Here is a 25,993-nt window from a genome sequence, read left to right on the forward strand (position 1 = left end):
CGCTCAGTCTGGTGGTGTGTTTGGCTTTTGTGATGGGTCTTCAACTGCATCGTGACTAGGTCTGGTTTGAGAAATGTGGGTTAACCACGCTAGAGAAGAGACCCAGGTAAGTCATGTGAGCCCCAGAGAATAATGTTTGGCTCATTGTTCAGAGCCAGGCTTTGGAAGCTGTGACTGTTGATGGAAATGCTTGCCTGAAGTTGTCACGTGCATTTCTCTCTCAACAGAGGGAAAACTTCTATTTTTTGAGAGAATTTGAGCTTGAAACTCTGCATCTCGGATGAGTTGCCTAACTCCAAGGCTATGGAGGAAAACGAGCAATACTTCCACAAAAATTTCAGGTTCCACGCCTTGTATATTGGTGACTAGCTGTCATAGTCCCAGCTACTTACATCGGTGAGCAGACTCTAACAGCTTGAGTGGTCTTGGAAGAAGCTGTATTAATCTGCGCTAAATCAAACTGTGCGTTCGTCCGATACCTGCTAGTTTTGTTTGATTTGTAAGCTGGCAGTCCTGAAACATTAGCGTGTGTGCCAGGAGAGCACGATGGTACTGAGCGTGGCATGTGCTGGGCTTCCAGCGCACAGTCATGTCATCCGAGCAGCATATTAAGTGCTCATTTAATATTTATCTCTCTCATAAGAGATATTAAGGAGGGAGGCCATTCAGCTTTGCAAAAATCGAAGGTAACGTGGGTGCCGGCGGGGTTTGGTGTCAGCCCCGGAGATTGCTGTTTGCTGGTTTTGTCGACAACAGCACGTGGGTAGGGTAGCGCTGGCCTTGCCTCCTAAGGCCGGGCTCTTGCGTTACGCGGCCTGGTCTGCCCCTTGCCTCTGTGGGGGCGTGAGGCTGTCGGGGCAGCTGAGTGGGGCTGCTGCCCGCAGGACGGCGATGTCCCCGTGGGGAGGGCCCAGTGATGGCCAGAGAGGTGCACAGCGTGCAGGCACAGCTGGAGGGGGCACGGGCACCCGGAGAGGGCACGGGCACGGCTGAGCTGGAGGCTGGCGCTCCTCCCAAGCATCAGGGCTGAGCCAGAACGGGGCTGCTGGTGCCAGTGCTGTGGGGGGCAAGGTGAGGCTGGCTGGGGCTGAGGGGCTTCCTGGTGCACACGGGGCCCTGCTAGAAACCCCCGGGGTGATGGAGCCCCTTCCTCTCCTCAGGGCTTTTAATTTCCTACAGCTTTCACTGTGCTAGCACAGACAGAGCAGAACCTATTCCGAAGTGGTGGTCTTCAGAAACGAACGCAAGTGGAGCTTCGGTACAAAGAGTTTGGGAATTGCCTGGCTGAGAATGAGCAGGGCACACTCATCAGAACAATCTAAACTGTTGTAACGATTGGTAATTAAAATGCCAGGACAGCCAGCAGAGCGATAGGCTGGCCAGGCGGAGATGGAAACCACCTAGGAGTTGCGCGGGTAGTTGTTTGTGTGGGACTGGAGGGGTGGAGTTGCACACCAGTAGATGGTTTCTGGATTGAGCTTACAGCCAGTTAACTGGATGCTGTCCCCTGCAGCAAACAGCTGAAGCTGCAGGAGTTGTCTCGGTGATCTAAAAACGCTGAAGGAGGCTGCAGCTCCTGCAGCTCCTCCTCACCCCTCCATGCAGGTCAGTGGCGTGGCCCCTGGGAGTCGGGTGTTCGAGGGCTTGCTCATCTCCGTGTCCCATTAACGACGGCCTGCGTCATGACCGTAGGGTGTTCCTTGGTCTGCCGTGTGAGTGTGTCTAATTACATACAGCACAACGGTAATGAGGGACTTGCTGTGAACATAACTGCCGCGTGACTTCGGTCCGTACTTGCAAACCAAGCCTGTGCTCTAAGCTCTTCCAGGGAAACTGGTTTCAAATGTGGGTTTTGCTGGCCGGTATTGACGGAGTGAAATTATGGGGACATGGTTTCCTGTACTTGCTACGATAGCTCCGCTCCTGAACCTTTACAAAATGTTTGCAGGGCGCTAGCGGCATGAGCTCGGAAAGGGATTCGGAGACCACCTTCGATGAGGATTCCCAGCCTAACGATGAGGTGGTGCCCTACAGCGACGACGACACGGAGGATGAGCTGGACAGCCAGCAGCCTGGGGTCGAATCAGAACAAACCCAAACCAACAGAGGCACTGAGGAGAGCCGAGAGACGCTGAGAAAAGGTACTGTTAGGTTAGAAACTTGCTTTGGGTAGCAAATGATCCTCAGTACAGATGCTGAGCCGTGTGTGGATCAATTTGCTTTTTGTGGCTTATTTGTCAGATAGGATTTGGAATGGCTTATCCAAATGTCTGAAGGAGTGATCGGTAGCAGTTCATTTTAACAGATACCAGTATGAAAATCAACTTAATTCCAGTCGACAACCAGAGTTCTGTGCCACTGCCTGTTGCGTACAACTACTGATCTGCCTGGTGACCTCGTGTTAATTAAGGCAGGTGCTAGTTGTACGTAACCCGTGGTCTGAGAACTGCTTGAACAGAACTTCAGTTAACTTGTCTTCCTCATCACCTGGAAATTTGAACCAGTATAAGCCATTTTTTTCTGTTTAGTGGGTTGGTTTCCATACATTTCTAAATGATAAGGGCCCTTACTGTGGAGATGGATGGTTTGTTAGGAAATCCTTCAGAACCTTTTTCCCAAGGGAAACTGTATGTCGGGTCAAACTCTAAATGACAAATACTGAAGGTGACAGGAGATAAGGTTGTTTGGTTGTTCTGTAAGCGGTTTTGTCAGCTTGTGGTCCAAAACTTCAGAAGGCTGCTGCTGACATCACTTGTTTAGTTTTGTTAGATTTGCTGCATAGTGTAATTTATATTCCTAAGGTCTCAAGCAAGCAAGCAAAATTGATGGTTGAAGAAATAAAATGAGTGCTTCAGGTTTTTGCTTACGATTGCAAAAGAAATCATTGCACGATTTGGTGATAGGAATTCATTTTTTTCAAAGGATGGGTGAATCTATTTTAAAAAAAGACTGAGAAATCCTGTTTTGGGTGCTGAGTGCTTCGCAGGTGTTAGCAAAAGCAAACTGGAAGAGGGGAAAGAAGGGAATTTAGCCTGACTAAATGTTCCTCTAAGTTTTCAATTTCTCATAGAACTTCCAAATTGTTATTTTACTTCTTCCTTGCTGAGATTATATTTTAATTGTTAGTAAAGACAAATAAGCTGGACATTTCTTGAAAACCCTTTCTTAGACACTTTAATAAGAAAAGCAGGTACCGGTCTTGTTTCAATTGAAAGTACCTAACAAATATGGCATTTGAAAGAAAGGGAAGGCAGATTGGCTTCCTCATGTTTACAGCAATCAGATGTTGACCCATTTTCACCTTGTCTCTTCCAGACTGCAGCTGGCAAGTTAAAGCAAATGATCAACACTTCCATGAGCAGCCCCAGTTTAAGAGAACAATACTTCTGTGCTTCAAAAAAAGCAAATATGCAGTAAGTTTTCTTTATCTCAATTATGTGATTATAGTACTTGTCAGGGTGAACGCTTTCTTAATGTCAATAAGATCTTTCCAACCATTTTTGACTCATCTAAAAACCACAATTAATACTTCCTTAGGATTTCCATCAAAGGTAGAGAAATATAATTGACTTTGGCTTTATGAATGGAAAAACAAAGTATCAAGAGACTTGCTTAAGATGAGATAGAGAATTAGAAGCCAGGTGTCCTCAGTCCAAATTCTGAGTTTTATCTGCTCAACTATGGCTGTTGCAAACATCCAGAAAGGTGTCACCTTTCGTATAAGAAGACTTCATGTAGCGTTAAGCAATATCCCAATAAAGCTAGACTGAGGCAGTCTTAAAAGTAGACATTTGGGAATGTTCAGTCATTTAAACAGTGTCATTCCAAATCCACCTGATTATGATCAAGGCAACTTTTTTAAAAAAAAAATCTCAATTATCAAGACAAAAGGCTCACTATTTTTTTTCTATCCTATTTTTTTAACTTTGCAAAGTACATAAGCTTTTGTGCTAGTATGTGGTGCTGGTTGTGAGTGACAGAGGATTGGACTTGGTGGTTGTGTGTGGACTGTCTGGCTTTATCTGTGATGCATTGGCCTGTGTGGTTTCCTTGTGTCTGCTGTGGTATCTGCCTTGTAGATGTGAGGCAGTTTGGGTTATTTCATGCATGGTTATGAACATTTAATAGTAAAACTTCTACAGTTGGAGCCATTATTAAATGGAAGTCCTTTCTGCTTCAACTAGGTAGGGACTGCCGCTTATCAAGTTAACCTCTGCTGGGTCTCACATTGTCCCTCCTGAACAAGTCTGATTAAAAGCCTTTTGTGTCTGGATGCATTGCTTGTGGTTTGACATCTGAGACCAATTGTATCCCTAATAGTGATACTGTGCATGTAGCAAATAAAATTGACATGCATCAGAGAGAAGACTGCATAGGACAGGGAGAGCATTGAAGTCCCCCCTGTCCTCCCCCTTCTCCGTGCCCATCTGGCAGTGCCATGTGCACTGTGTCACTCACCTGGGCCAGGCTGTCTCCTTTCCACGTGGTGACTCTGTGATGCTCTGTAGTCCTTGCTGTAGCTAGAGTGGAAGTGTGAGGTGCTTTTTGGGGTGTGTTAATGTCAGTGCAGCAGACCTTTTTGTCTGGTTTCATAAAGACAGTGACCCATGGGAAACTGTTGACGAGAGGTAAAGCTCTAACAAAGTTTATAGGAAAGTTTTCACTAGTAAAATGCTTTACTTAAAAATATGAACTGCATATTTGTAAAGTAAGAAGAATCTGGTGTTGTGAATGACATTTGGTTTCTTCAACAGGGAAATGCGATTAAGACATACAAGTACAACCCCATCACTTTTTTACCGCTGAATCTGTTTGAACAGTTTAAAAGAGCAGCCAACTTCTATTTCCTCGTCCTTCTCATTTTGCAGGTAAAGCATAGTTTATAGAGAATACTAACTGTGAAGTGAGTTTGAGGTGCTAATCTACTGAGCTGAATACTACTTATGAAACCGTTCGTTGCTATCCTGTTAGGAAATTGCAGGTTGCTGCGTAAGGGACTGTAGCTGAACTGTTAGAGAAACTAAGCACATCTTAACAGAAATCCCAATCAGCCTACCCTAGCTTTGTATTAGCTAAGATGAGCTTGTTGCAGAGGTTATGAAATTTTTGAGGACAGGGTGTTTCTTTTGGCTATTACTCTGTAAAATATGATGGCCTTTAAGTCCCATTCATGAACCAGAAGCGCCAACAGAAAATATGAGCAATTACAGTTGTTAAAGAGAAAACAGCCCTGAGGTACAGCAGCACAGTCAGAATCTCCCCTAGAGATTTTTTCATCTTCACAACCTGCCTTAAAATTCTCTCTCTGATGTGTTGGTTTTCCTTTTTATGTTTTAACTGTCCCAGTCCTTAATGTCTCTGAATTGAGTTTGATAACAATCCTGTAATGAGCTGATTCTCTTTGTCTCTGACAGGCGATTCCTCAAATATCTACCCTGTCATGGTATACAACGCTGGTGCCCCTACTCTTGGTCCTGGGAATAACTGCAGTCAAAGACCTAGTGGATGACATAGTAAGCAACATGTTCTGTTAATAAAAGCAAAAGAAAACAGTGTTGTTCTTCAGCTGTGGTATGCAGTGGGGAGTACATTCTCTGCTCCTGGTTTTCAGGCCCGGCACAGGATGGACAACGAGGTTAATAACAGAACATGTGAAGTCATCAGGGATGGAAGGTTTGTACTGTTCACTTCTTAACTTAGTAAGTAAAGTTTGTTGCTTTGGTACAAAGCTTCATCACAGATTGTAAACCACAGATGACAGGGAAAGTTCAGCTTTTTGTTCTCTACTGTTCCATACATCTGTGCGAAAACCTAATTGGAAACAGATGAGAATTACCCGAAGGAGTCATTTAAACTTAGTTCTGTGGCAGTAAATCTGTGCTAAGAGCAACTTACTTGGAGAGTTGGACTGAAATTCATATATGGGTGAACAGGAAAGAGCAGAGGTAGGTTCTCTTCTAAGTTTTAGATTCCCAGCTAAACTGCAGTTTCCAAAACAACAACAACAAAAAAATCTTACCAAGATGTAATGTTTTCATACTAAGGAAAGTTTAATATTTCAAGATTTATAGATTGTATACTGTTCTAAATTAAATAGTAATAATCATTAAACTATCTTGATATTAGGTTCAAAAACACAAAATGGAAAGATATTAAAGTTGGTGATATCATTCGTCTGAAGAAAAATACTTTCGTTCCTGTAAGTGCCTTAGATATGTTTGTTTTATGTTTCTACAGAATTCTGTACAAATCTTGACTTGGATTTATTTGCTGCTTATTTATTTGTTTCACTAGGCTGATATTTTGCTGCTATCCAGCTCAGAACCAAACAGTCTCTGCTATGTAGAGACAGCTGAACTAGATGGGTAAGGTTCTACTTAAGGATTTCTTAGATTTATTTTTGGCTTCCTGGTAAAAGAGCAATAAGTGTTTATTTCAGAAGTAAGCTAATGTAATTTAATACAGTTATTGTCAGGGTAAGGGTGCAATTAATTGTTTTGTCTTAGTCTTCATGGATAAGGCCAGCCCTAAGTCCCTATGCCAAGAAGCAATGGTGAACTGAATGGCAAGCAACTGGTAGTATATGATGGTTCAATTAGGGACCATCTGTACAAATTGACCCCAACAGACTTGAGAGGATACATCTGAGGGTGGTAAGAGCTGGCTGACATCATTCTAAGCCACTGTCAATCATCTTCAAAAGATCACAGAGATCCAGGGAAGTCCAGAGGCTTCGAACGCAGCAAGTATCACACCCTTCTACTAAAAAGAGCCAAAATGAAATCAAGAAAACTACAGACTAGTCTGCCTCACCTCAGTCCCTGGAAAAACTGTGGAGCAAGCCCTCATGGAACCTGTGTCCAGGTACACGAAGGACAAGAATTTGACTGGGGAAAGCCAACAAGGATTAACATTGTGCTTGACCAAACTGGCTATTGCTTTGTGTATCGAAATACGTTGCTCATTGGATATGGAGTCCATTCCGTAGCAGAAGATGCCATTTACCTTGATTTTATGAAAATATTTGATATGGTGTCCCACAAAAACAAAACAAAAAAACAAAACAAAAAAACCTGGGAGTTCTTGTGGACAGCAAGCAAGACAGCGGTGCACCTTTGCAGCAGTGGGAAGCTGTGTCCTGGGCTTCTTCAGGCCCACTGTAGCCAGCAGATCAAGAGTTGTTCCATGCTACCTGGCACTTGTTAAGCCACACCTGGAAAGCTGTGTCCAGTTTTTGATCCCCACAATTCAAGGAACATTAAAATCTGGTGAGGGTCCACTGGAGTGTCAAGATAGTTGAAGCATTGGAGTACCTGGTACACTAAGAAAAGGTGCAGGAGCCAGATTTATTCAGCCTGGAGAAGTGAAGGGTAATTTCATCGCAGTCTTGCGATATCTCATAGTTACAGCAAAGATGCTCTGTACACAAGGATGCACATTGACAGGACAACAGGACAAAAGCAATGGATGCAAGTTACCTCAGAGGAAATTCTGTTTGGATTTAAGAATGGTTGTTCTCGTGGTGAAGAATTTTTACCACTGGAATAAGTCACCCAGAGAGGTGGGAACACCTCCCTTGCTGGAAACAATGAAGGCTTGGCTTGATGGAGCCCTGGATAACCTCGTCTAAGGTCCTGCTTCTGACAGGAGGTTGGACTGCTGATTGTCAGAGGTCTCTTCCAACTGGGGCTTTTCTATTATTCTAAGCTCTTTTTATTCCTTGTCAGTTAGAGTGAGAAAATTAAAAAAAAAAAAAAGGCAAAAAAAAATCCATGTTTTCTTTGGAATTTTTTCATAGAAACTGCTTAAAAAGGGTAAATCTTAGTGTCTCTGTCACAATTGCTTTGTAAGTGTTGCTTTAGTTCATGTTGTCAGAAAAGGTAGTGCTGATTATTTTTATTTTAGAAAAGGCTGTAGTGATATGGACTGCACCTAAATTAACTGAAATGATAGTTTTTCTGAATAAATAATTATTTTCTCACTCAGCTTTTAGTGATCTTAAAAACAATAATTAATCACACAGAAGAAGGATCTGTTTATACTGCGAATGTTTGTTCTCAGTTGGAACTTTTAACAATGTCAGTTATTAAATCCTGTTTTCAAATAACCATTAATCAAACTTAAATATTGCTTTAGAAAAACAGTGTTTCTGAGCACCCTCACTTTTCCAAGTACAGGGGTGCTACTGTGTCAGGTTTCATTTGTGAGGAGAAGCAACCAAGCAGTGTAAGAACTAGTCCTGTTGTTTATGAATGTTTCTCATCCATGCAAATGCATAGCTCAGCTCGTTGCTTCCAAGTGGGAGGTTGGTGTCTATGGCGTATTGTTTTGCTTAGTTTAATTTGTTCAAACTTCTTCCTGTATCAATGTTTTCAATAAAATGACTTTTTTATCCTTTCCTTTTAGTGAGACTAACTTAAAATTCAAAATGGCACTGGAGGTAACAGACAAGTATCTTCAAGAAGAAAGTGCAATGGCGGGCTTTAATGGTTTGTACAGTTGCATTTTTATTGTTACAGATATTCAAATGTTGCTCAGTTTACAGTACAAGTAAATAAAACACAGGTGCAGACTGAAACATTGCTAATAATTCTTGTGACACTGGAGTTAGTGGCTTCCTAGCTTTTTTCACAAGGCAGCATTGGCAAATTGCACAAGGAAACTGCTGCTGAGCAAAATACAGTCTATCTGAAGATAAGACCTTTGCCATGAATGAGATATGACCCACTGAGCAGGGAGGACAGGACCCTTTATTACCATTTGCCTGCCTGTTTTCTTTTTTTGTTTCTGTGTTTGCTTTTTGTTTGTTTGTTTGGTTGGTTTTTTTGTTTGTTTGTTTTGTTTTTTTTTTGGGGTGCCTGCTCCTGTTCTTCTCTTCCTTACACATCCACCAGTCTTGATTACAGGCAGGGTGCAGGATCGGGGACACTGCTGTTTGGGCCTCAGAGTGCCGTTCTGTGTTCCTCTGTAGCGATCAGCTTTTATATTGCCATTTACACTTATGTATTTATTTACTTATGCCTGAAAAGGAGTTTGGATGATTCTAAGTGCAGCATGAACCAAAATTTTAGAATGAGCTCAGTTTGGGGTTGGAAACAAAAATGACCAATCATAAAGTAGACAGTGGGAATAGGGCAAGTTCTAAGAGTCGAAGTAAGAGGTCTCTTTTAGCTGAAATATTCACATATATCTGAACAAGTAGCAGTTTATTTCATGAGATTTGTCTTCTCTTGTGTGATCACTGCTGGTAAGTCTTCAATGGCAAAATGAGCTGAACACTGTGTTCATCCTAGAGAGATCCAGAGAGAGACTCGCTGTTGTAGGCAGGCCATTGTTAAAACTTGAGAAATATTAAAAGAAACTTGGACAAGAAAAGCATCCTATTTGGCAGTAAATGCTGTGTGTACTGATCTTGGTGCAGAAATGGATTATTTCTTCTATTTCAATCTGGAAAATGAAAGGCCACCCAAGAAGCCATTTTTAAAATGTCAGCAACACAGCACTGAATATTTGTACACACAAAATCTCACATACATGGTTTGTTTAGAACAATCGTACAAAACGACAACAACAAATATCCACAAAGTAAAATAACTTGTATGGTGGATACAGACTGATCCATTTTTATTTAACTATTGTATATTAAACATATTCTCCTGAAAATTTAGGTCTGATTGAATGTGAAGAACCTAATAACAGACTGGATAAGTTCACAGGAACGTTATTTTGGAGAAACATGAGTTATGCGTTAGATGCTGATAAGATCTTACTACGTGGATGTAAAATTAGGAATACAGACTTCTGCCATGGAGTTGTCATATTTGCAGGTATTTATGAAATGAACAAATGAACGTGTAACATTTACTCACTAAAAGTGTGCCTTTAGGAGGGAAATTGTGTCTTTCTCTTATGAACTTTGACTATATTTTATATCCCAGGCTTGTAAAATAGTAATACTTGCTAATGTATTACATCTTTATTTTCTTCTCTATTTTTAGGTGCTGATACAAAAATAATGAAAAATAGTGGAAAGACAAAATTTAAAAGGACAAAAATTGACTCCCTTATGAATTACATGGTTTATACTGTAAGACGTTTTCTTTAAAATTCAGATATTTGAGTTCACTTTTAAGTGAATAGAGTGAATACAAATTTAAAAAAGTTGTGGTGTTGTTTTTTTTTTTGCTATAGGAAGTATGTTTCTACTTTGCTTTGCGTTGGGATGCAGCAGTAGGGGGAGGAATCTAAAAAGGTGCCTTGCTCTTGGTGGAGTCTGTGATCCTTAACTGCAGATGTTGGGCAGTCAACTCAATGCAGAAGTGTGCTCCAAAAGCAGTGTTGTAGGTGCTTCTGGTCCGCACTGAGCTGCTGGGCAGAGCCTTGAGGACCTGCGTCCTGGTCCTGACGTCTGTTTAGCACCTGGAGAAGTGCTGAAAGAGGAAAAAAGAGCTGGACTGCAAGCAGGCAGAGGCATCTATCGCAGCACGACTGTGGTTCTGCCCTTGCTCTGGGCGCGTTCATGAGCCCTACTCACTGCCTGCTTAAGCACATGTATAAACATAAAAACTGTGCTTGGGAAATAGACTAAAATTAGAACACTGATTATTTGGAGAGACTATTTTGTGGGAAAGATTTGCTTCCCTTCTTTTTACTTAAAAATGCATGTAATATTTGAATACGTTTGAACATGGAGATTTCAGAGTTATGCCTAGCAAACATTTCTGAAGTGTCTGACAGGCCTCTCTGTGTACACTGCAGATTTTTCTGGTCCTCATCCTGCTGTCGGCTGGCCTTGCCATCGGGCACACTTACTGGGAGCAGCAGATCGGCAACTCCTCTTGGTACCTCTACGACGCTGAAGACTACAGTCCTCCGTATCGCGGCTTCCTTACCTTCTGGGGATATATCATTGTTCTGAACACCATGGTTCCCATTTCCCTCTATGTGAGGTAAGTAAATACCTTGGCCATTCAACAGCTGAACTGGTGATAGGGTTGAATACTAAACTTTGGAATTAATGGTGAATGAACTTAATTTTCCATTGGTGGTAACAGATGCAGCTTCCCTGTGGATGGGAAAGCACACTGATTTGTCTTACTGAAAATATGTTGGATATACTCACCCTCTTCACTGGGATTTTAGAAGAAAGTGATCTGTTATGTATCATTTTCATATAAAATCATCACCCAAAGATTTTTGACTCAGAATTTAAAGATATCAAGCTTTTCTTACAGTATTAAGCATGTATACTTTTTACTTTGACTAAGGAAAAAAAGTTCCCAGACAGTGATCTGTGAAAATATTGGAGACTTGATCTTGCTAGTATTTTTCTTAAAGTAATTCTACAGTCTCACAGCGCATGAAGGAAACTACTTGTAAAATAAAATGAAAAAAACGTATACTCCACATTTATTCTTCAAAACAGAGACCTTAATACTCAATGAAGTACGGATAACTACTTTTGACAAGCCTGTCTGGAACATATTTAATGTCCTTCAGCCTCCTACATCTTCTTCTCCAAACTGTACTTAAAATGCTGTTCCCAAGTGGGATTCCCATTTGTTATGGGAGCATCATCATCAATACTTTTGGCTTGATCAGGCCATAGAGACTCTTCCCCAGCTGTTGAAGCTGAGCTGTGTGGTCTGATATTAGTTTGAGAGGCCTGTCTAGGGGTGATGGTGCTCTGTAATACGCTGATAAAATGTCATTGCTTTGACATACAAGTTGCAGGTGGGAGTAAGAACTTCTGTTTTATTTCATTTAGTGTTGAAGTGATTCGTTTGGGCCAAAGCTATTTTATAAACTGGGACCTGCAAATGTATTACTCTGAGAAGGACACGGCCGCGAAGGCCAGAACTACCACGCTGAACGAGCAGCTGGGGCAGATCCACTACATCTTCTCTGATAAGACAGGAACACTCACACAGAACATCATGACATTTAAAAAATGTTGCATAAATGGCCAAAGATATGGTAAGTCTGTGCCATGCTGCTGCACCCCACAGCGTCAACCAGCTTTGATTTCCATAGCAAATGCCAAAGCATTCCAGTACCAGGGGTCCTTTTTGCTGATGGCAGTGACGCTGAGCGCTCCACAGGTGGGTGCAGAGCCAGGGGGGCCTCTGCCCATGTGGCCCCAGGTGCAATGCTGGTCCCCGGGGGCATGGCGCAGCCCTGGTCCAGCCCGCCCTGCCCTGCAGCATGCTTGTGCCCCGTGATCTCTGTCCGGCAGGAGAAATTTGCAGGAGCATTTGCAGAGATCTGCAGGGAAACAGAAGTGCTTCCAGGTTACACCCTCCCGCTGAAGGGGAGGAACTTTAATGCTGGTTTGAAATCAGGTGCATGAGTCTTCTTACTTTCAACTGAGCTTCCACAATATAGCCCTGGCATTGAGCAAAGCTCCAGAAAAACTGAATTGTTGGAGTTTTCCCATTATTTTCCTCTGGGAAATGGGGAAATGGATGGAGTTGAGTGGAAACTTCACAGTGGAAAAGTCAGAAATGAGTAATTTACAGAATGCTTTGCTTTTCATAGAAATGCTCTGGGAACATTTCTGGAAATGAACCTAGAAACAAATAAGAAAGTGTAATAAGAACAGCAGCTTTTCAGTTTAATGTTAGTTTCTTCCATTTCCAAACTTGTCTGGACTTCAGTGTTTGGAATACACAGTGATGTGCTCCAAACTGAGCTATTGTTTGGTCAGTTCAAACAACAAAGACCAGTTTGCTAATATCATGTGCTTTTTAAACATCGTGCCTCTGAAGAGAGAAGAGGAACTTCTGACAGTAAAAGCTATGTTAAAACAAGATGGATGCTTTATGACAATTCCACCACATTCTCCTTTTCTTATTTTTGCTTTGGTATCACTGGCATAGACAATTACACCCGACAAGACACAAAGGTACTGCTGCTGTGAGTGAATTTGCCTTTTTTTTTTAATGAGAGATATTCTAGTGTGATAGATATAATATTCTATATACTGTTGACTTTGTGAATGAGTTGTAAAAACTTCCATTTTTCTGCCCTGTGCCTTCCATCTGATGGTGCTTGCATTGCAGGAGACTGCCGCGATGGAGCAGGGCAGCTTCCGAGCCACCCGGAGGTAGGTTGGTCTGACCTTGCAGAGTAGTCCCTACAGTTTGTAGGGAATGTTGCCTTGCCAAGGTATGAAGGGATGCAGGTAGGCTTGAAGAATTGCACATGAAATAACTCAAACTCTCTCTTCTGTTTTCTAAGCAGCAAGTGGATTTCAGCTGGAACATGTACGCAGATGGAAAGTTCTTGTTCTATGATCACTACCTGATAGAGCAAATAAAGTCCAGAAAGGACCCAGAAATCCAAAAGTTCTTTCTTCTGCTTGCTATTTGTCACACAGTCATGGTCGATGTTTCTGATGGTGAGTATCATTTTTTTCTCTTGTGTAAGGGGAAACAGTGATTGAAGTCCAGTTACACAAGAGAGGTCCAGCACTAATGTTGATCCCATAAATGAGGAGGAATGTTAGGTTGTTCTTTTAAGTTAAACAAAGGCAAGTTCCTGTGCTATTCCCTGTACTGAATTTACCTGTTTACATAAGGAGGATTGTCTTTATGATGGTTACAGTTTTGACAAATGTGAATCTTGAATAACAGCAGATTTAGAAAGGTAGTGGAACAGCTTGTACAGAGGGCTTGTGTTTCCTGTTACTGATCTTCTATCTATTCAAATGCATCTTTAAAATCTCCAAAGCATAAACCTCAAATAAAATGAAAATGATACTAACATAGTCTCTGGTTCCACACACAAATGTGAAAATGGAAACACTTTTGGAAACTTGTTTTCAGTCTGGAAAAACAAGCATTTTCAGCATAAAGATTTCATTCGCTTACTCCACGAAGTACAGCCCATAACTGTACACAAACTGTGTATGTCTGTTCTAAGAATATCAGCAGCAAATAACCAAGGTGAATAACAGAAGTGTGACAGAAACTGAATTTGAAGGTGAATGGGTATTGAAGAATTCATGTGGAAAGTAAGGTTGAAAGATAAATAAAATATGCTCGACACAAGAGAAGAGTAATACTGCTTTACTCGCATCTTTGTGAGATCTTTGTGAAACCAGCAGTTTCCTGTCCTTTCTTGCTCTTCCTACTGATGTTTTTGGGGTTATTTCCACTATGTTGGTGTTTTTGGCCAGCAATTTGTGATTTTTTTGTTGGTGGTGGTGGCGGTGGGTTTTTGCACTTCCTTTGGAAATGCTTAAATGAAAATACTGAGAAATTAAGATATTTAAGTTACATTTGTCTCGAGACAGAGAAGTGAGTTTTTGCTTTTATACATGGATGGAAGAGGTTCAGTGACTTAGTCCGTTTGGAAAGTACACGTGATGGGAAGGGGGAGTCCCTAGTCCTTCTCCTCTGATGGCACTGCTGTTGGGTGCTGCAGCAACGTGTTGGACCCGACTTCAGAAAGGGAAAGGACGTGGCATTGCCTGTCCAGCTGTCAGTTACAAAGAATGGGTGTGAAGTTTTGAGCTGTGGGGTCTGAGTGCCCCTGTAATGCTCGGGTGTACCCTGGCTTTCTGTCCTTTTCACTGTGTCAACAATGCAGGTCAGATCAATTACCAGGCAGCCTCCCCAGACGAAGGGGCCTTGGTTACGGCAGCCAGAAACTTTGGCTACGTTTTTCTCTCACGAACACAAAATACCATCATGATAAGTGAAATGGGGATTGAAAAAACCTATGATGTCCTTGCTATCTTGGATTTCAACAGTGATAGAAAACGAATGTCTGTCATTGGTAAGTTGACTACAAACAACTTCTGATTTATAAGACCTCTTATAGGATAGGTCACTTGCATTTCCTAAGTGGAATGGCTGTGTGACACACACTCCTATGATAGATTTTAATCCACATAGTTCTGGATAGCAAAACAGAGGCTTTGTAATAAGGTGCAAATGTGTTTTCTTAACAGTCCTGGTGCTCAGATGTGGCCTCTGCTGAAGATGATCTGTGGTTCCTTTAGTAGAAGCTTAAAGAAATTTTACAAAGATAATTCATTCCCCTTATTCCCAAAAAGAAATTAGTTGTATGTTTCTTGTAAGAACTAGGAATGCAGGATGAGTTATAAATACCTTTTTAGTTTTGATTTTAATTACCTTTTAAAAAAGTCAATCTTGAATCAGTTACAGATCTGCTGTTTTTAAGGCTGTAGTTACAGTGCATCATACCTCTACTGTATGTCTCTACTCAACTCCTGTGTGCAAATGAGATGTTAATATTATATGAAACATTACCAAAACCATAATTCTTGGGAATTTAAATATCCTGTCCTGTCATGAAAGAGAAAAGGAAATGCACCTGTCAATCAAGATACTTAGCTGAACAATTTTAGGGATGAGGTACTACAAAGAAACGTGGTCATGTAGCTTTGGCAGCTAATAGGGGTACACTGAAGAATCTAATCTGAAACTATTCCTTTATTTAAATGTACTCTTAACATTTTGTCCCACCTCTCTTATTATACTCTACAGTAAGAGAATCCAATGGAAATATAAGGCTGTATTGTAAAGGAGCTGATACAGTAATTTATGAACGATTGCACCCAAGGAATGTAAAGAGAGAAGCTACAGAAGAAGCACTAGATGTATGTTTGCATTTTATATTCTGTTTTTACAATCACATATTAAATTTATTTCTGACCATAATCTAATTTCATTTATGTCCTTTTGGTAAGCTATTAAACAAATGCAGACCTATAATTGGCTTTACACATTATCCCAAACCTGAGGAATAATAAGAGCAACATTAGGTTATCGTGCATATTTTTAAAAATGCATTATCTTTGCATGAGAAGTGAACTTACATTTTGTCTATTGCTTTTTTGTTTGTTTTTGTGAGTATTCCAGGTCTCTAAAATCTGTTCTATTTGTCACCTCCTCAGGCTGCCTTTCAATTTAGACTGCCTTGCAAGTTATAATTTAGTTTTTGTCATTTCTGAAATGCTCAAGATTAATTGTGCAGTCACTTGTTTTATCAGACTTATGTAATGCTTATGACTGTAACTTTGATGTTTGGTTTCAAAACAAAGGGGATTTTTGTGCATATGTGGTTTTTTTTTCTTTGTTTTTCAGGTGTTTGCAAATGAAACTCTTAGAACGCTCTGCCTCTGCTACAGAGACATTAGTGATGATGAATTTGAAGCATGGAATAAAAAGTTCATGGAGGCCAGTGTAGCTACAACTAATCGTGATGAAGCTCTGGACAAAGTATATGAGGAAATAGAAAAAAACTTGATTGTAAGTCAAGCTTAAAATTTTTAGTGTACTTCTATTCTTATGTAAGAAGAAACAGATCTTTTTGAAAATAAATTATCCTTTTCTATAGGACCTTTTGCTTTAGATCTTTTCAGTATTTTATTGGCTTTAAGACCACAACAAATTCTAGAGAAAGTTGAAAAGAATGAAAGGAAATGTGTTATTCTCAAATAATATATATATATTTTTTGCTTTCCCCCAGCCCAATCATCCTGTTCATCCCTGTTATTCTTTAATTTACAGGTTCATTTCAGGATGTCAGTAGTTGTATTGCAAATATGTTGTTAACAAACACACAAAAAAAGCCTCCAAAGTTGCTACTACACCCTTCAGGCCCAGAGTAGTTCTAGCATCTACTCTGTGATGCAGCTTTTCTATGTCAAAGGGTTTGTTTTCCTTTGAAGAAAATTTTGATTATTAATAACATGCAGAAGCTATAGAAAACTTGAGTTGTCCGGTTTCTAACAATTTATCTTCTTATATTTTAGTGGATGTATTCCAGTGCAGTGACTTTTTTATATAAGGCATTATCTTTACTGAATTCTTATCCTGAGCTGTACCTTGGCTTGAAGACATAGCCAAAATAGCGTTGTTCTCTACTGTAAATGAATCAGTTTTCTGTAGATGTTTATCCTACTGAATACCTGTGTTTCAAATATCTCCCAGCTCCTTGGTGCAACAGCTATTGAAGACAAACTACAGGATGGAGTTCCAGAAACTATTTCCAAACTTTCAAAAGCAGATATTAAAATCTGGGTGCTTACTGGTGACAAAAAAGGTAAGTTTGTTTACAGCCAAAGAGCTAGCAAAAACATGGTAACAGCTAGAAGATAAACTGGGACAGATGCAGATTTGTAATGAAACACGTTTTCTAGAAAAGCACAGTATGAAAGTGCATCTAAATCAAAACTGGAAGACTTTCTACAATGTGCAGAAGTTCATGCGAGCTGTTTCCAATCCAGAGTTACTGGGTGGGCTTCTGGGTAACTTCTGTTCCTCCAATAGGTTAACGTAGATGACTGGTTTAGTGGCTGTCTTCTATAGGGAAATACCCAGCTACTGTTTTTCCCAGTGCAAAGCAAATAAAGAACAATTTGCTTTAAAAAAAAAAAAAACACAACAAAACTTTATTGCCACCAGCCTTGTCTGGCTCTTAAGGCAGAACACTTACGTGCCAAACTTGTCTTTCTACAGTGAAATCCAGGTCCTACAGCATGGATAGAGGTGCAGCCAGATCAGCGTTGCATATAGGCTGCTGTTATTCTATGGGAAATAATAAAGAAGCATTCCCCCCAGCTTCTCTGTACTCAGATTTATTTGTGCTGTTCCTCCATGCTATGTGGTGGTGAAAGTGAACACGCCATGCTGAAACACAACTTCAAAAATTACTTAAGAGGACTTCCTGTACTTCTGGCTGCCCCCAGTAGTTACTCAAGACTGAACTTTAAGTAGATACTTTCCTCTTTTTTTTTTATTTTTTAATTGTAGAAACTGCTGAAAATATTGGATTTTCTTGTGAACTCTTAACAGATGAGACAACAATCTGCTATGGAGAAGATATCAGGCAAGTGAAAAGCACAAAGAATTTCTGTGTAGGAGTTAAAAATGTTCAATTTTTAAAATTATCCCAGCAGTAACATTGGTTTATCCCATAATGGTTCTTCAACGCCTGAACAGCATTTGCTGGCTGTTGTTTGGCTGTACGCTGTTTCTTGTTTTTTTCTGGAATTGTAATTTTACAAAGCAACATCTTCACTGTGGGTAAAGGTGGTGATACCCTATTTGGAGGAGGTTTTAAGTTCTAGGTCAACAACTGTTGACATTAAATTTGTAGTTCAAAAAATGGAATTAAGTTCTCTGTGCTTTGGAGTGCAACTGATTAAAAACCTGCAACCTTTATTGGGAAAACATTGATATTGAGGAGATGCATTTTCTTTATGATTCTGAAGAATTGACTTTTAAAATTAAAGTTTCCTAAGCTTCTTGGAAAAATAAGTGTTGCTAGTTGATCAAAAATGTTTTTATTACAGTCTGGGACTGATTTATAGAATTATTGAATCATACAATCATTTAGGTTGGAAAAGACCCTTAAGATCATCAAGTCAAATCATCAACCTGACATTACTGAGTCCACCAATAAATTATGTGCCTAAGCACTGCATCCACAAACTTTATCTTAGTATAAAGTTTATCCTTGATTTTTCTGTAATGTATCTGCTTTTCTTTCCAGTGCTCTTCTTCAAACGAGGTTGGAAAACCAGAGGAACAGAGCTGGATCAAGTACACATTCCTCTCTAAGAATGAATGAGCCCTTCTTTCAGGGTAGTAGAGATCGTGCTTTAATAATCACTGGCTCCTGGTTGGTATGTAGAAAGGAAGATCTCCTGTGCTCCTGTATATTTGAGGTTTGGGGGGTACTACCATGTCACGGTGTCCTTCACTCCATTCATTTGTCTGCCTTGCTAAACCAGTCAATGAAAATTCTTTGGCCCTTGTGCCACCAGTTGACCATCTCTGTTTGATATTTATGTTCAAAAATATTTTTAGTTTTGAAAGTTTAAAATAGGCCTCAGTAAAGAAAGTAATGTCTTTGGCTTTTTAAATCACTGTGGTAGCTGCCATCAAAGTAAAACCAAACCTCTGCAAAAGCACAGCCTGATTTTCAGAGTGTTTATTTTTCATGAGGATCCCAGTCTAATGGAAAAAAAATGAGAAAGGGAAAGAGATGACTGCCAGCTGCAGAGGATGCATGGCTTCAGTGTAGGCACAGAAATCAAGCTTGAAATGAAAGATGGAAGTGAAAGTGTAGAAACAAAAGACAAGTTTACTGCTCAGTCCTGCAAAACAGTGCTCTTACAGGAGCTTAGAAAGCAGAAAAGAGCTTTTGGCAGAAGTGGCTAGCAGTAATTCAGTGGCTATTACCCACCCTGTTGGCAGGCTGCTTTTACAGACAGCTGACAAGAAGAAAGTCCTGTGAAGAGCTACACACCGTCTGCCACATTTCAGCATTCCAGCTCTAAGCCTTTATTCTGTATAAAGAAACACTATTGTATGTAAGGCATAGGAAGCAAGCTGGAAGTCTCTCGAAGTTATCTAGCATGAGCATCTGGTAAAATCGCAGGTCTGCTACCCCCTATCCCAGATGTACTGCCCCAGAGTTCACTTGGGTATTTATAGAAAACTTCCACCTTTGCTGAGCGTGGTCGTGCTTCCTATAGAAAGAGGCAAGTTTCAATATCAGAATGTTTTTCAAAAGTGAATTAGCTCCCATCAGAAGAAATATTCCTTTGTACTCTGCAAGGAGTGCTGTGACACTAAATACAAGCATTTTGATTTTGTTAATCCCACCAGATATGTTCTTTTCATTGTTTCCATGGCTGTTTGTTCACTCCTCTGCACGAGCATTTCATTAAAATGCTATAAATGGGATATAATGAAGTTAAGTGTGTACTGTGTATAGGCAGCCCTTGGAGTGCTATTTTAAATGGTGTAGAAGGGAACATAACGTTTTTGTTGCACAGAATGAAATCCTGCTAGAGAAGAAAAAGAAGAAAAAGAAACTTAAGCTGAAATTCCCCAGAACAGCAGAAGAGAAACAAAAGCAAACTGAGAAGCGAAGAAAGGCTGAAGCTTACAAAGAGCAGCAGCAGAAGAACTTTGTTGATTTGGCATGCGAATGCAAGGCTGTGATCTGCTGCCGAGTGACTCCAAAACAAAAAGCCATGGTGGTTGAGCTTGTGAAGAAATACAAGAAAGCTATTACTCTGGCTATTGGGGACGGTGCCAATGATGTGAACATGATTAAAAGTAAGGCAGCTGTAAGACTTCTCTCGGTAGGAAACATCTCTTCTGGGAGTTCTTCCACAATCTCCTCGCTATTTCTGTTTGTTAAGAAGACTGTACCATCTGTTTCATTACCTACATTAACATTTCTTGCGTCCTTGTTACCTTCTATGCCTGCGCTTTCCCTTTTTGAGGAAACCCTTTATGAAATGGTTAGTGGGATTTGGTGATATATTTTAGCTTTTTATGTAGACATTTCCCGAGAAGGGCCTTGGTTTATGTCTGTTACCATGTTTGGGGTTACAAATGTAATATAAAGACAAAACAAGAGCTTAGATGTCCCTTGCTTGGAGGAATTAGCCTGCTGTATTGCAACTGGCATTCTTTGAAACACTCGGTGAGGAAGCCCATTGAAAAACAAACTTCTGGGATATGGTTTGTGTTAGGAAGTCTGTGTTTGTAAACTGCCTGACCAGCTTGTTCAGGGGTTTGCTTGCTCTGTCTCATCACTTACTTCTCACCTCAGTCAAATTTCCCAGTATCCATTCAGATGGAACAAGCACGGAGAGAGAATCCAAATGACAGTGAAGACGTGAGCAGTAAATAACAGGGCAAAGAAGGGTCTGTGCACTGTTGTGTTAATCTTTAAGGAAGCCTTTGTGCTGTATACAGAAATAAAATGGGGCAGGAGAACGAGAAGCAGAGAAAAGGAACTGGTGAAAGATTTGCCCTCGGTCATGTTGTTGCTCTCCCTTTGTTTAATGCAGTGTGTGTGGTCTTTGTTTCGTTACCTTAGCTGCCCACATTGGAGTTGGAATCAGTGGCCAAGAAGGGATGCAAGCTGTCATGTCAAGCGACTACTCTTTTGGGCAATTCCGCTACCTCCAAAGACTGCTGCTGGTCCACGGACGATGGTCCTACATTAGGATGTGCAAGTTTCTAAGATATTTTTTCTACAAAAACTTTGCTTTTACACTAGTCCATATCTGGTATTCGTTCTTTAATGGCTTTTCTGCCCAGGTAAGAAGGCATGCTCTTGTCTACTATTTATTAACAGGCAGGTCTTCCTTTTCATTGGTGCAGAATAGCAAAAGCTTAACCTGGGAAGTGATGGGAACCCGAACTCAACATCAGTAATTTCTGCAGGAGAATTGATTATAACTACTAAGCTAGTTACTTGTAAGCAAAGCAGTTGGTTATGATTTCAGAACAGTTACAGTCAATATCATGATTGTATGGGGAGGAATGGAGGAAGAGATTGTTAAATAGTGGTTTGGGAAACCTTTCTTAACCATGCTGTTTAAATATTCGTAGGTGAAGTGAGATGGTGCATTTATCTATCAATAAGAAACCAAAACAATTTTATTTATTTTTTTAATCTTGAACTGCTGGCTCGAAATGTGCTCATTGTAAATGGCAGTGCTTGAAGTTCACATAGCGTTGAAAGGTTGTGCTTATCTGTGTGCCAGAAAGACTTTAAGGGATGAGATGCATCTCCACGGGCAGAAGCAAAATACAGGAAGATGTAATTGTGTGGTCCAGCACGGAGCATCAGGGCCATAGTCACAGACAAGCATCCCTGCCTGAGGTTAATAGCGTTTTCTGTGGTGGAAATTATGGATGCTTAGGACAAAACAAAAGAGAAGAAATCAGGGTTCCCGAACTTGCTGTGAGTGCTCATCACAGTCACAAATGCAGCTATAAACCGGGCTGACGCTCAGTGTGGTGTTCGGTTTCAGCAGTGTTTCAGGTCACGCGGTGTTGACAGTATGTAAGGAGTGGGAAGCTTAATAACGTGCTAGAAATGGTTTTAACAGCGTTTTGACCTAAGGTGTTTCTTGCCTTTTGGGTAAACAGAGACAGGTAATTTAATCCTATAACAGAGCACATAAATTTTCTCAGGAATTAGGAGGAAAAGGTGAAATTAAAAGGTAATCATTATCTACTTAAATTCTTCTGTTTCAGACAGCATATGAAGACTGGTTCATCACGCTGTACAATGTATTGTATTCCAGTCTCCCGGTTCTGCTGGTTGGCTTGTTTGACCAGGTATTCTCCACATTGTTAACAACAGATGAATTCAGAGGCATTTAGAATCAAGTCTTAAATTACACTGAAACTGGTTGCTTAGTTTTATGTACAAGGCATCCTTTTTGAATGTGTTCCTATACAGGATGTGAGGTAACAAAAGACAATAAGCAGAGGGTTACTGAAATAGCCAAAGTTAATCAATTCAGAGGTCTTCAGGGCTAGCGTTGTTTGCTAAAAAATAGTTCTCAGTACCTGTTGTTCTATGACATCACACAGAGCACAGCAACAGGCAGCTTTATTAATGGAAAAGCTACTTCTTGTGTACCCTTCTGACCTGAAGATACAGGAAATGAACAATTTTGAATGACTGTACTTGACGGGAAGTCTTGGTGTGCAGCATTTGTTTTAATTCAACAGAACAAGTACTTTTGGCCTTTGTTGCTTGTTTTTCCATACAAGCTGATCAGGCAGATCAATGCTTCTGTTTACTTTTGTAGTAAAACTTACGAAATAAATTCAATACCAAATTAAGCTCCCACTTGAGAATATGTTAGAGACTAAAAGTCAGGATGTGTGATGATAGCCCTAGTCTGCTAATTCACAGCATAGAGAAAGACTCCAAAACAGTACGTAGCTGTAAAGACTGACACAACTGCAGATGGTCTTGTCTTTGCAAATAATGGGCTAAAAACCTAGAAGCATAGAATCATTTAGGCTGGAGAAGACAATTAAGATCATCAAGTCCTGAAAATGGAGTATGTGACAGCTTTGTAAGAGATGTCCTCTAGTCTTGGTTCTTCCCGGTTGTATGCATTATTCTGGAAAGCTGCCGATGCTGCTGATTGAAAAAAAAAAGGGAATCTGCCATTTCCTTTGGGACATTATATAGTTGAAGTTCTTACTATTCCAAGGTTCACACTGAGAACAAGAAATTGAAGCAACTTTTTTTTTTCCCTTTATTAAGGATGTGAGCGACAAATTGAGTCTTCGGTTCCCTAGACTATATGTTTTGGGACAGAAAGATTTACTTTTTAACTACAAGAAATTCTTTTTAAGTTTGCTTCATGGAGCTATAACTTCATTGATAATCTTCTTCATACCATATGGAGCTTACCTTCAAACTATGGGACAAGATGGAGAAGCACCTTCAGATTATCAGTCGTTTGCTGTCACAGCAGCATCTTCTCTTGTATTTGTTGTCAACCTTCAGGCAAGTAAGCTTAGCTTCCTGATGTCTCTTGCTCTGAAAACAACTTCTGGCCATGTTTATAAATATGTCTAGTAAAAACATAACAATTTGCAAAATTTTCTACTTCATTGCCACCTCTCTTCTCTGTTGACACTCTTTCAGACTGAAATGTAACTGGGTGAGAGATTACTTGACCAAAATGTTTGTCCTCATAGTGATCTGTTTTTGAATTAATAAACTCATTTGGAGTTTTTGTTTACTTTCAGATTGGTTTGGATACGTCTTACTGGACTTTTGTTAATGCTTTCTCAGTATTTGGGAGTATTGCAATTTACTTCGGTATCACATTTGACTTCCACAGTGCTGGAATCCATGTTCTCTTTCCTTCTGCTTTTCAGTTCACAGGTCAGTCCTGGTGTTTTGTGTGTCTTGTTCCTGTCTCCCAAGAACATGTTTACAAAGCTGTGTAACTTGAGCAGAACCACTGCCAAAATGTCACGGCACGAACTAATGTCTGTGAAAGGAAATGATGCTAAATACAAATATACTTCCAAGGAAGGGTTTTGTTATGTTTGAGGCCAGCTTAACGAGAATATTTAATTTCTTTCAATGAAAACAAGCTGGAACTTGATGCTGCCCGGCAGTAGGTGTTTGCAAATGAAAACTAAGGTAAAATTGGTGGCGCAGCTTTGAAGTAAAGAGAATGTGAAGACCTTGCAGGGTGTATGTTTGCCAAGTTGCTCTGATAAGTGGAAGGTAAAAGCCCAAAGCAAGACAGAGCCAAATGCTGTTATCAGCCCCTTGGGATTTTGTTGTAAGTCCAGGGAGGTGCAAGTAGCAGCCATTTGGAAAACGTATTTTTAGGAATAGCGAGCTTCCTAATTTTCCTAGAGATAAATCTTTCATATGTTGCCTTACATCCTCTAATATCCTCTTGTTATTCCTAGGAACTGCTCCAAATGCTCTGAGACAGCCGTACCTCTGGCTGACCATGGTTTTAACAGTCGCTGTCTGCTTACTTCCTGTGGTGGCACAGCGTTTCTTATCAATGACAATTTGGCCTTCGGAAAGTGATCGAGTGAGTAAAGGTTTATGTTATTTTCAGCACATGTTTACTTACAGGCACCAGTATTGGTACTGATACTGGAAACAAATAAGGTCCCAGGCCAGGGAGTGTGGCAGCTGGGCTTTCCAAAGGCCAGGCCAGGCCTGCCTCCTAACCGTGTGACAAATGCTGCCGTGGCGTTCTGCCGTCCCGTGTGGATCCGTGCTTTTATGTGTGCTTATTTCCCAGGGGCTTCCTCACGTACTTCTGTGTAATGCAGAGCTACATGTGAAAGCTCAGCACACAGTTCAGCATGGGCTAATTTATCCTTTGTCTTGGCCCAGCACTTTTCTTTGTAAAACCACAGAAACCTGCTTTGAAGCTACTGATGGTATTACTTCTGCTTTTTATTTGGACTGTGTTGGAGTGTCTTTATTATGTACCAGGGTGTAGCGGCCAATTTTGGTTTGCTTCTATTTTGCCTTGAGAGGCAAACTGCACAGAGAGGGTTATGATATGTGTAACAGAGTAACAGACTGTGTAACAGTTGTTTAAAAAGGTATTAAATAAGTATCAGCATGCAAACACAGTAATAGCTTTCAGTAGAAGCATCTTCAGTCCACTTTAATGAAAGACACTTTGAGGATAAATGAAAATAATGAAGCACAAAATGATACAGTAAGTCCTTCAGAAACTTTGATATATGACCTCATATACTCTTGTTTCAAACAATCAGTTTTAAACAAGAAGACACTCCTTTTAAGCAGTTTCTGGTTTTGTTTTTTATTTGTTGTTTGTTTTTTAATAAAGCCTATCAGGTTATTTCCCAAGAAAGTAAATGCAAAATGCAAACAAGTTGTTTCCCTTTCAATCCATAAACTAATTTGTCTTTGCATGCATGAAGATTCAGAAAAACCGTAAGAAATACATGGCAGAAGAAGAACAGTGGAAGAGGAGGCAGAGTGCTTTTCGCCGAGGGTTATCCAGCCGTCGTTCTGCTTATGCTTTCTCCCATCAACGAGGATACGCTGATCTTATTGCTTCCGGACGCAGCATAAGGAAAAAGCGAGCTCCTTTAGATGCAGTCCTAGGCAACGCTGTCAGAGAAGTTAGAGAAGCTCGTGAAGCAAGCTGATTTACTACACTTCTGGGGAGAGGTTTCTTATCCAAATGATTGCACATTTTTGTTGTTGTTGTTTTAAACAAACTCAGGATATTTTTTAAACCAAATTTTTATTCTTTATCACAGAACTTCTTGGTTTTGGACTACTGAAAGCACAGAAGAGCCAAGAGTTCTCTGCAGAGCTACTTATCCTTGTGCAACTGATTTCTGTTTAATGTGAAACTGAAGGATGTGTGTGTTAGAGTATGAAAACTGGCATTATAATTCCATGCCTGGAATTGCAACTTTTCTTTACATAAAATTGCAGCTACATTTCATATTATGTCTTTGAAAACAAACTGCTAAGTAGCAGTTACTTTGTGTGCGCCATTTCATTAAATTGTACAATGATAATGTCATATTAGATGATCAGACTTCTGAGAGAGTCATAGATACTCTCATCTGAGCTTGTGCAGCTGAGATTAAGAAATATCTGGTGACAAACTTTAGTCAGCATCCGACTTTATTGGGTATTCTGACACTTA

At 40.3% G+C, this 25,993-nt stretch overlaps 1 protein-coding gene across 1 annotated transcript; it reads left to right on the forward strand.

Annotated features, from left to right (window-relative positions):
* Positions 1 to 1,960: 1,960 nt before the first annotated feature.
* On the forward strand, positions 1,961 to 25,481 carry ATP8B1 (ATPase phospholipid transporting 8B1). The gene is made up of 27 exons (XM_035559991.1): positions 1,961 to 2,141; positions 3,316 to 3,413; positions 4,755 to 4,868; positions 5,415 to 5,513; positions 5,612 to 5,673; positions 6,127 to 6,199; positions 6,295 to 6,365; positions 8,407 to 8,489; positions 9,669 to 9,827; positions 9,999 to 10,087; positions 10,759 to 10,949; positions 11,768 to 11,976; positions 13,062 to 13,105; positions 13,243 to 13,399; positions 14,593 to 14,781; positions 15,516 to 15,628; positions 16,116 to 16,280; positions 16,965 to 17,076; positions 17,787 to 17,862; positions 18,529 to 18,661; positions 19,820 to 20,105; positions 20,878 to 21,101; positions 22,047 to 22,130; positions 23,077 to 23,322; positions 23,568 to 23,706; positions 24,249 to 24,379; positions 25,251 to 25,481. The coding sequence occupies exons 1-27, from the start codon at positions 1,961 to 1,963 to the stop codon at positions 25,479 to 25,481; spliced, it is 3,759 nt and encodes a 1,252-aa protein (XP_035415884.1).
* Positions 25,482 to 25,993: the final 512 nt, after the last annotated feature.

This window comes from Cygnus atratus, chromosome Z (assembly GCF_013377495.2).
Source record: "Cygnus atratus isolate AKBS03 ecotype Queensland, Australia chromosome Z, CAtr_DNAZoo_HiC_assembly, whole genome shotgun sequence".
Classification (NCBI taxonomy): Eukaryota; Metazoa; Chordata; class Aves; order Anseriformes; family Anatidae; genus Cygnus; species Cygnus atratus.

Bases quoted from the DNA above. Each gene is read 5' to 3' on its own strand.
- ATP8B1 (XM_035559991.1), top strand. From the start codon at position 1,961: ATGAGCTCGGAAAGGGATTCGGAGACCACCTTCGATGAGGATTCCCAG. The intron at 2,142-3,315 runs GTACTGTTAGGT...TGTCTCTTCCAG, and splicing joins CCGAGAGACGCTGAGAAAAG to ACTGCAGCTGGCAAGTTAAA. The intron at 15,629-16,115 runs GTATGTTTGCAT...TTTGTTTTTCAG, and splicing joins CTACAGAAGAAGCACTAGAT to GTGTTTGCAAATGAAACTCT.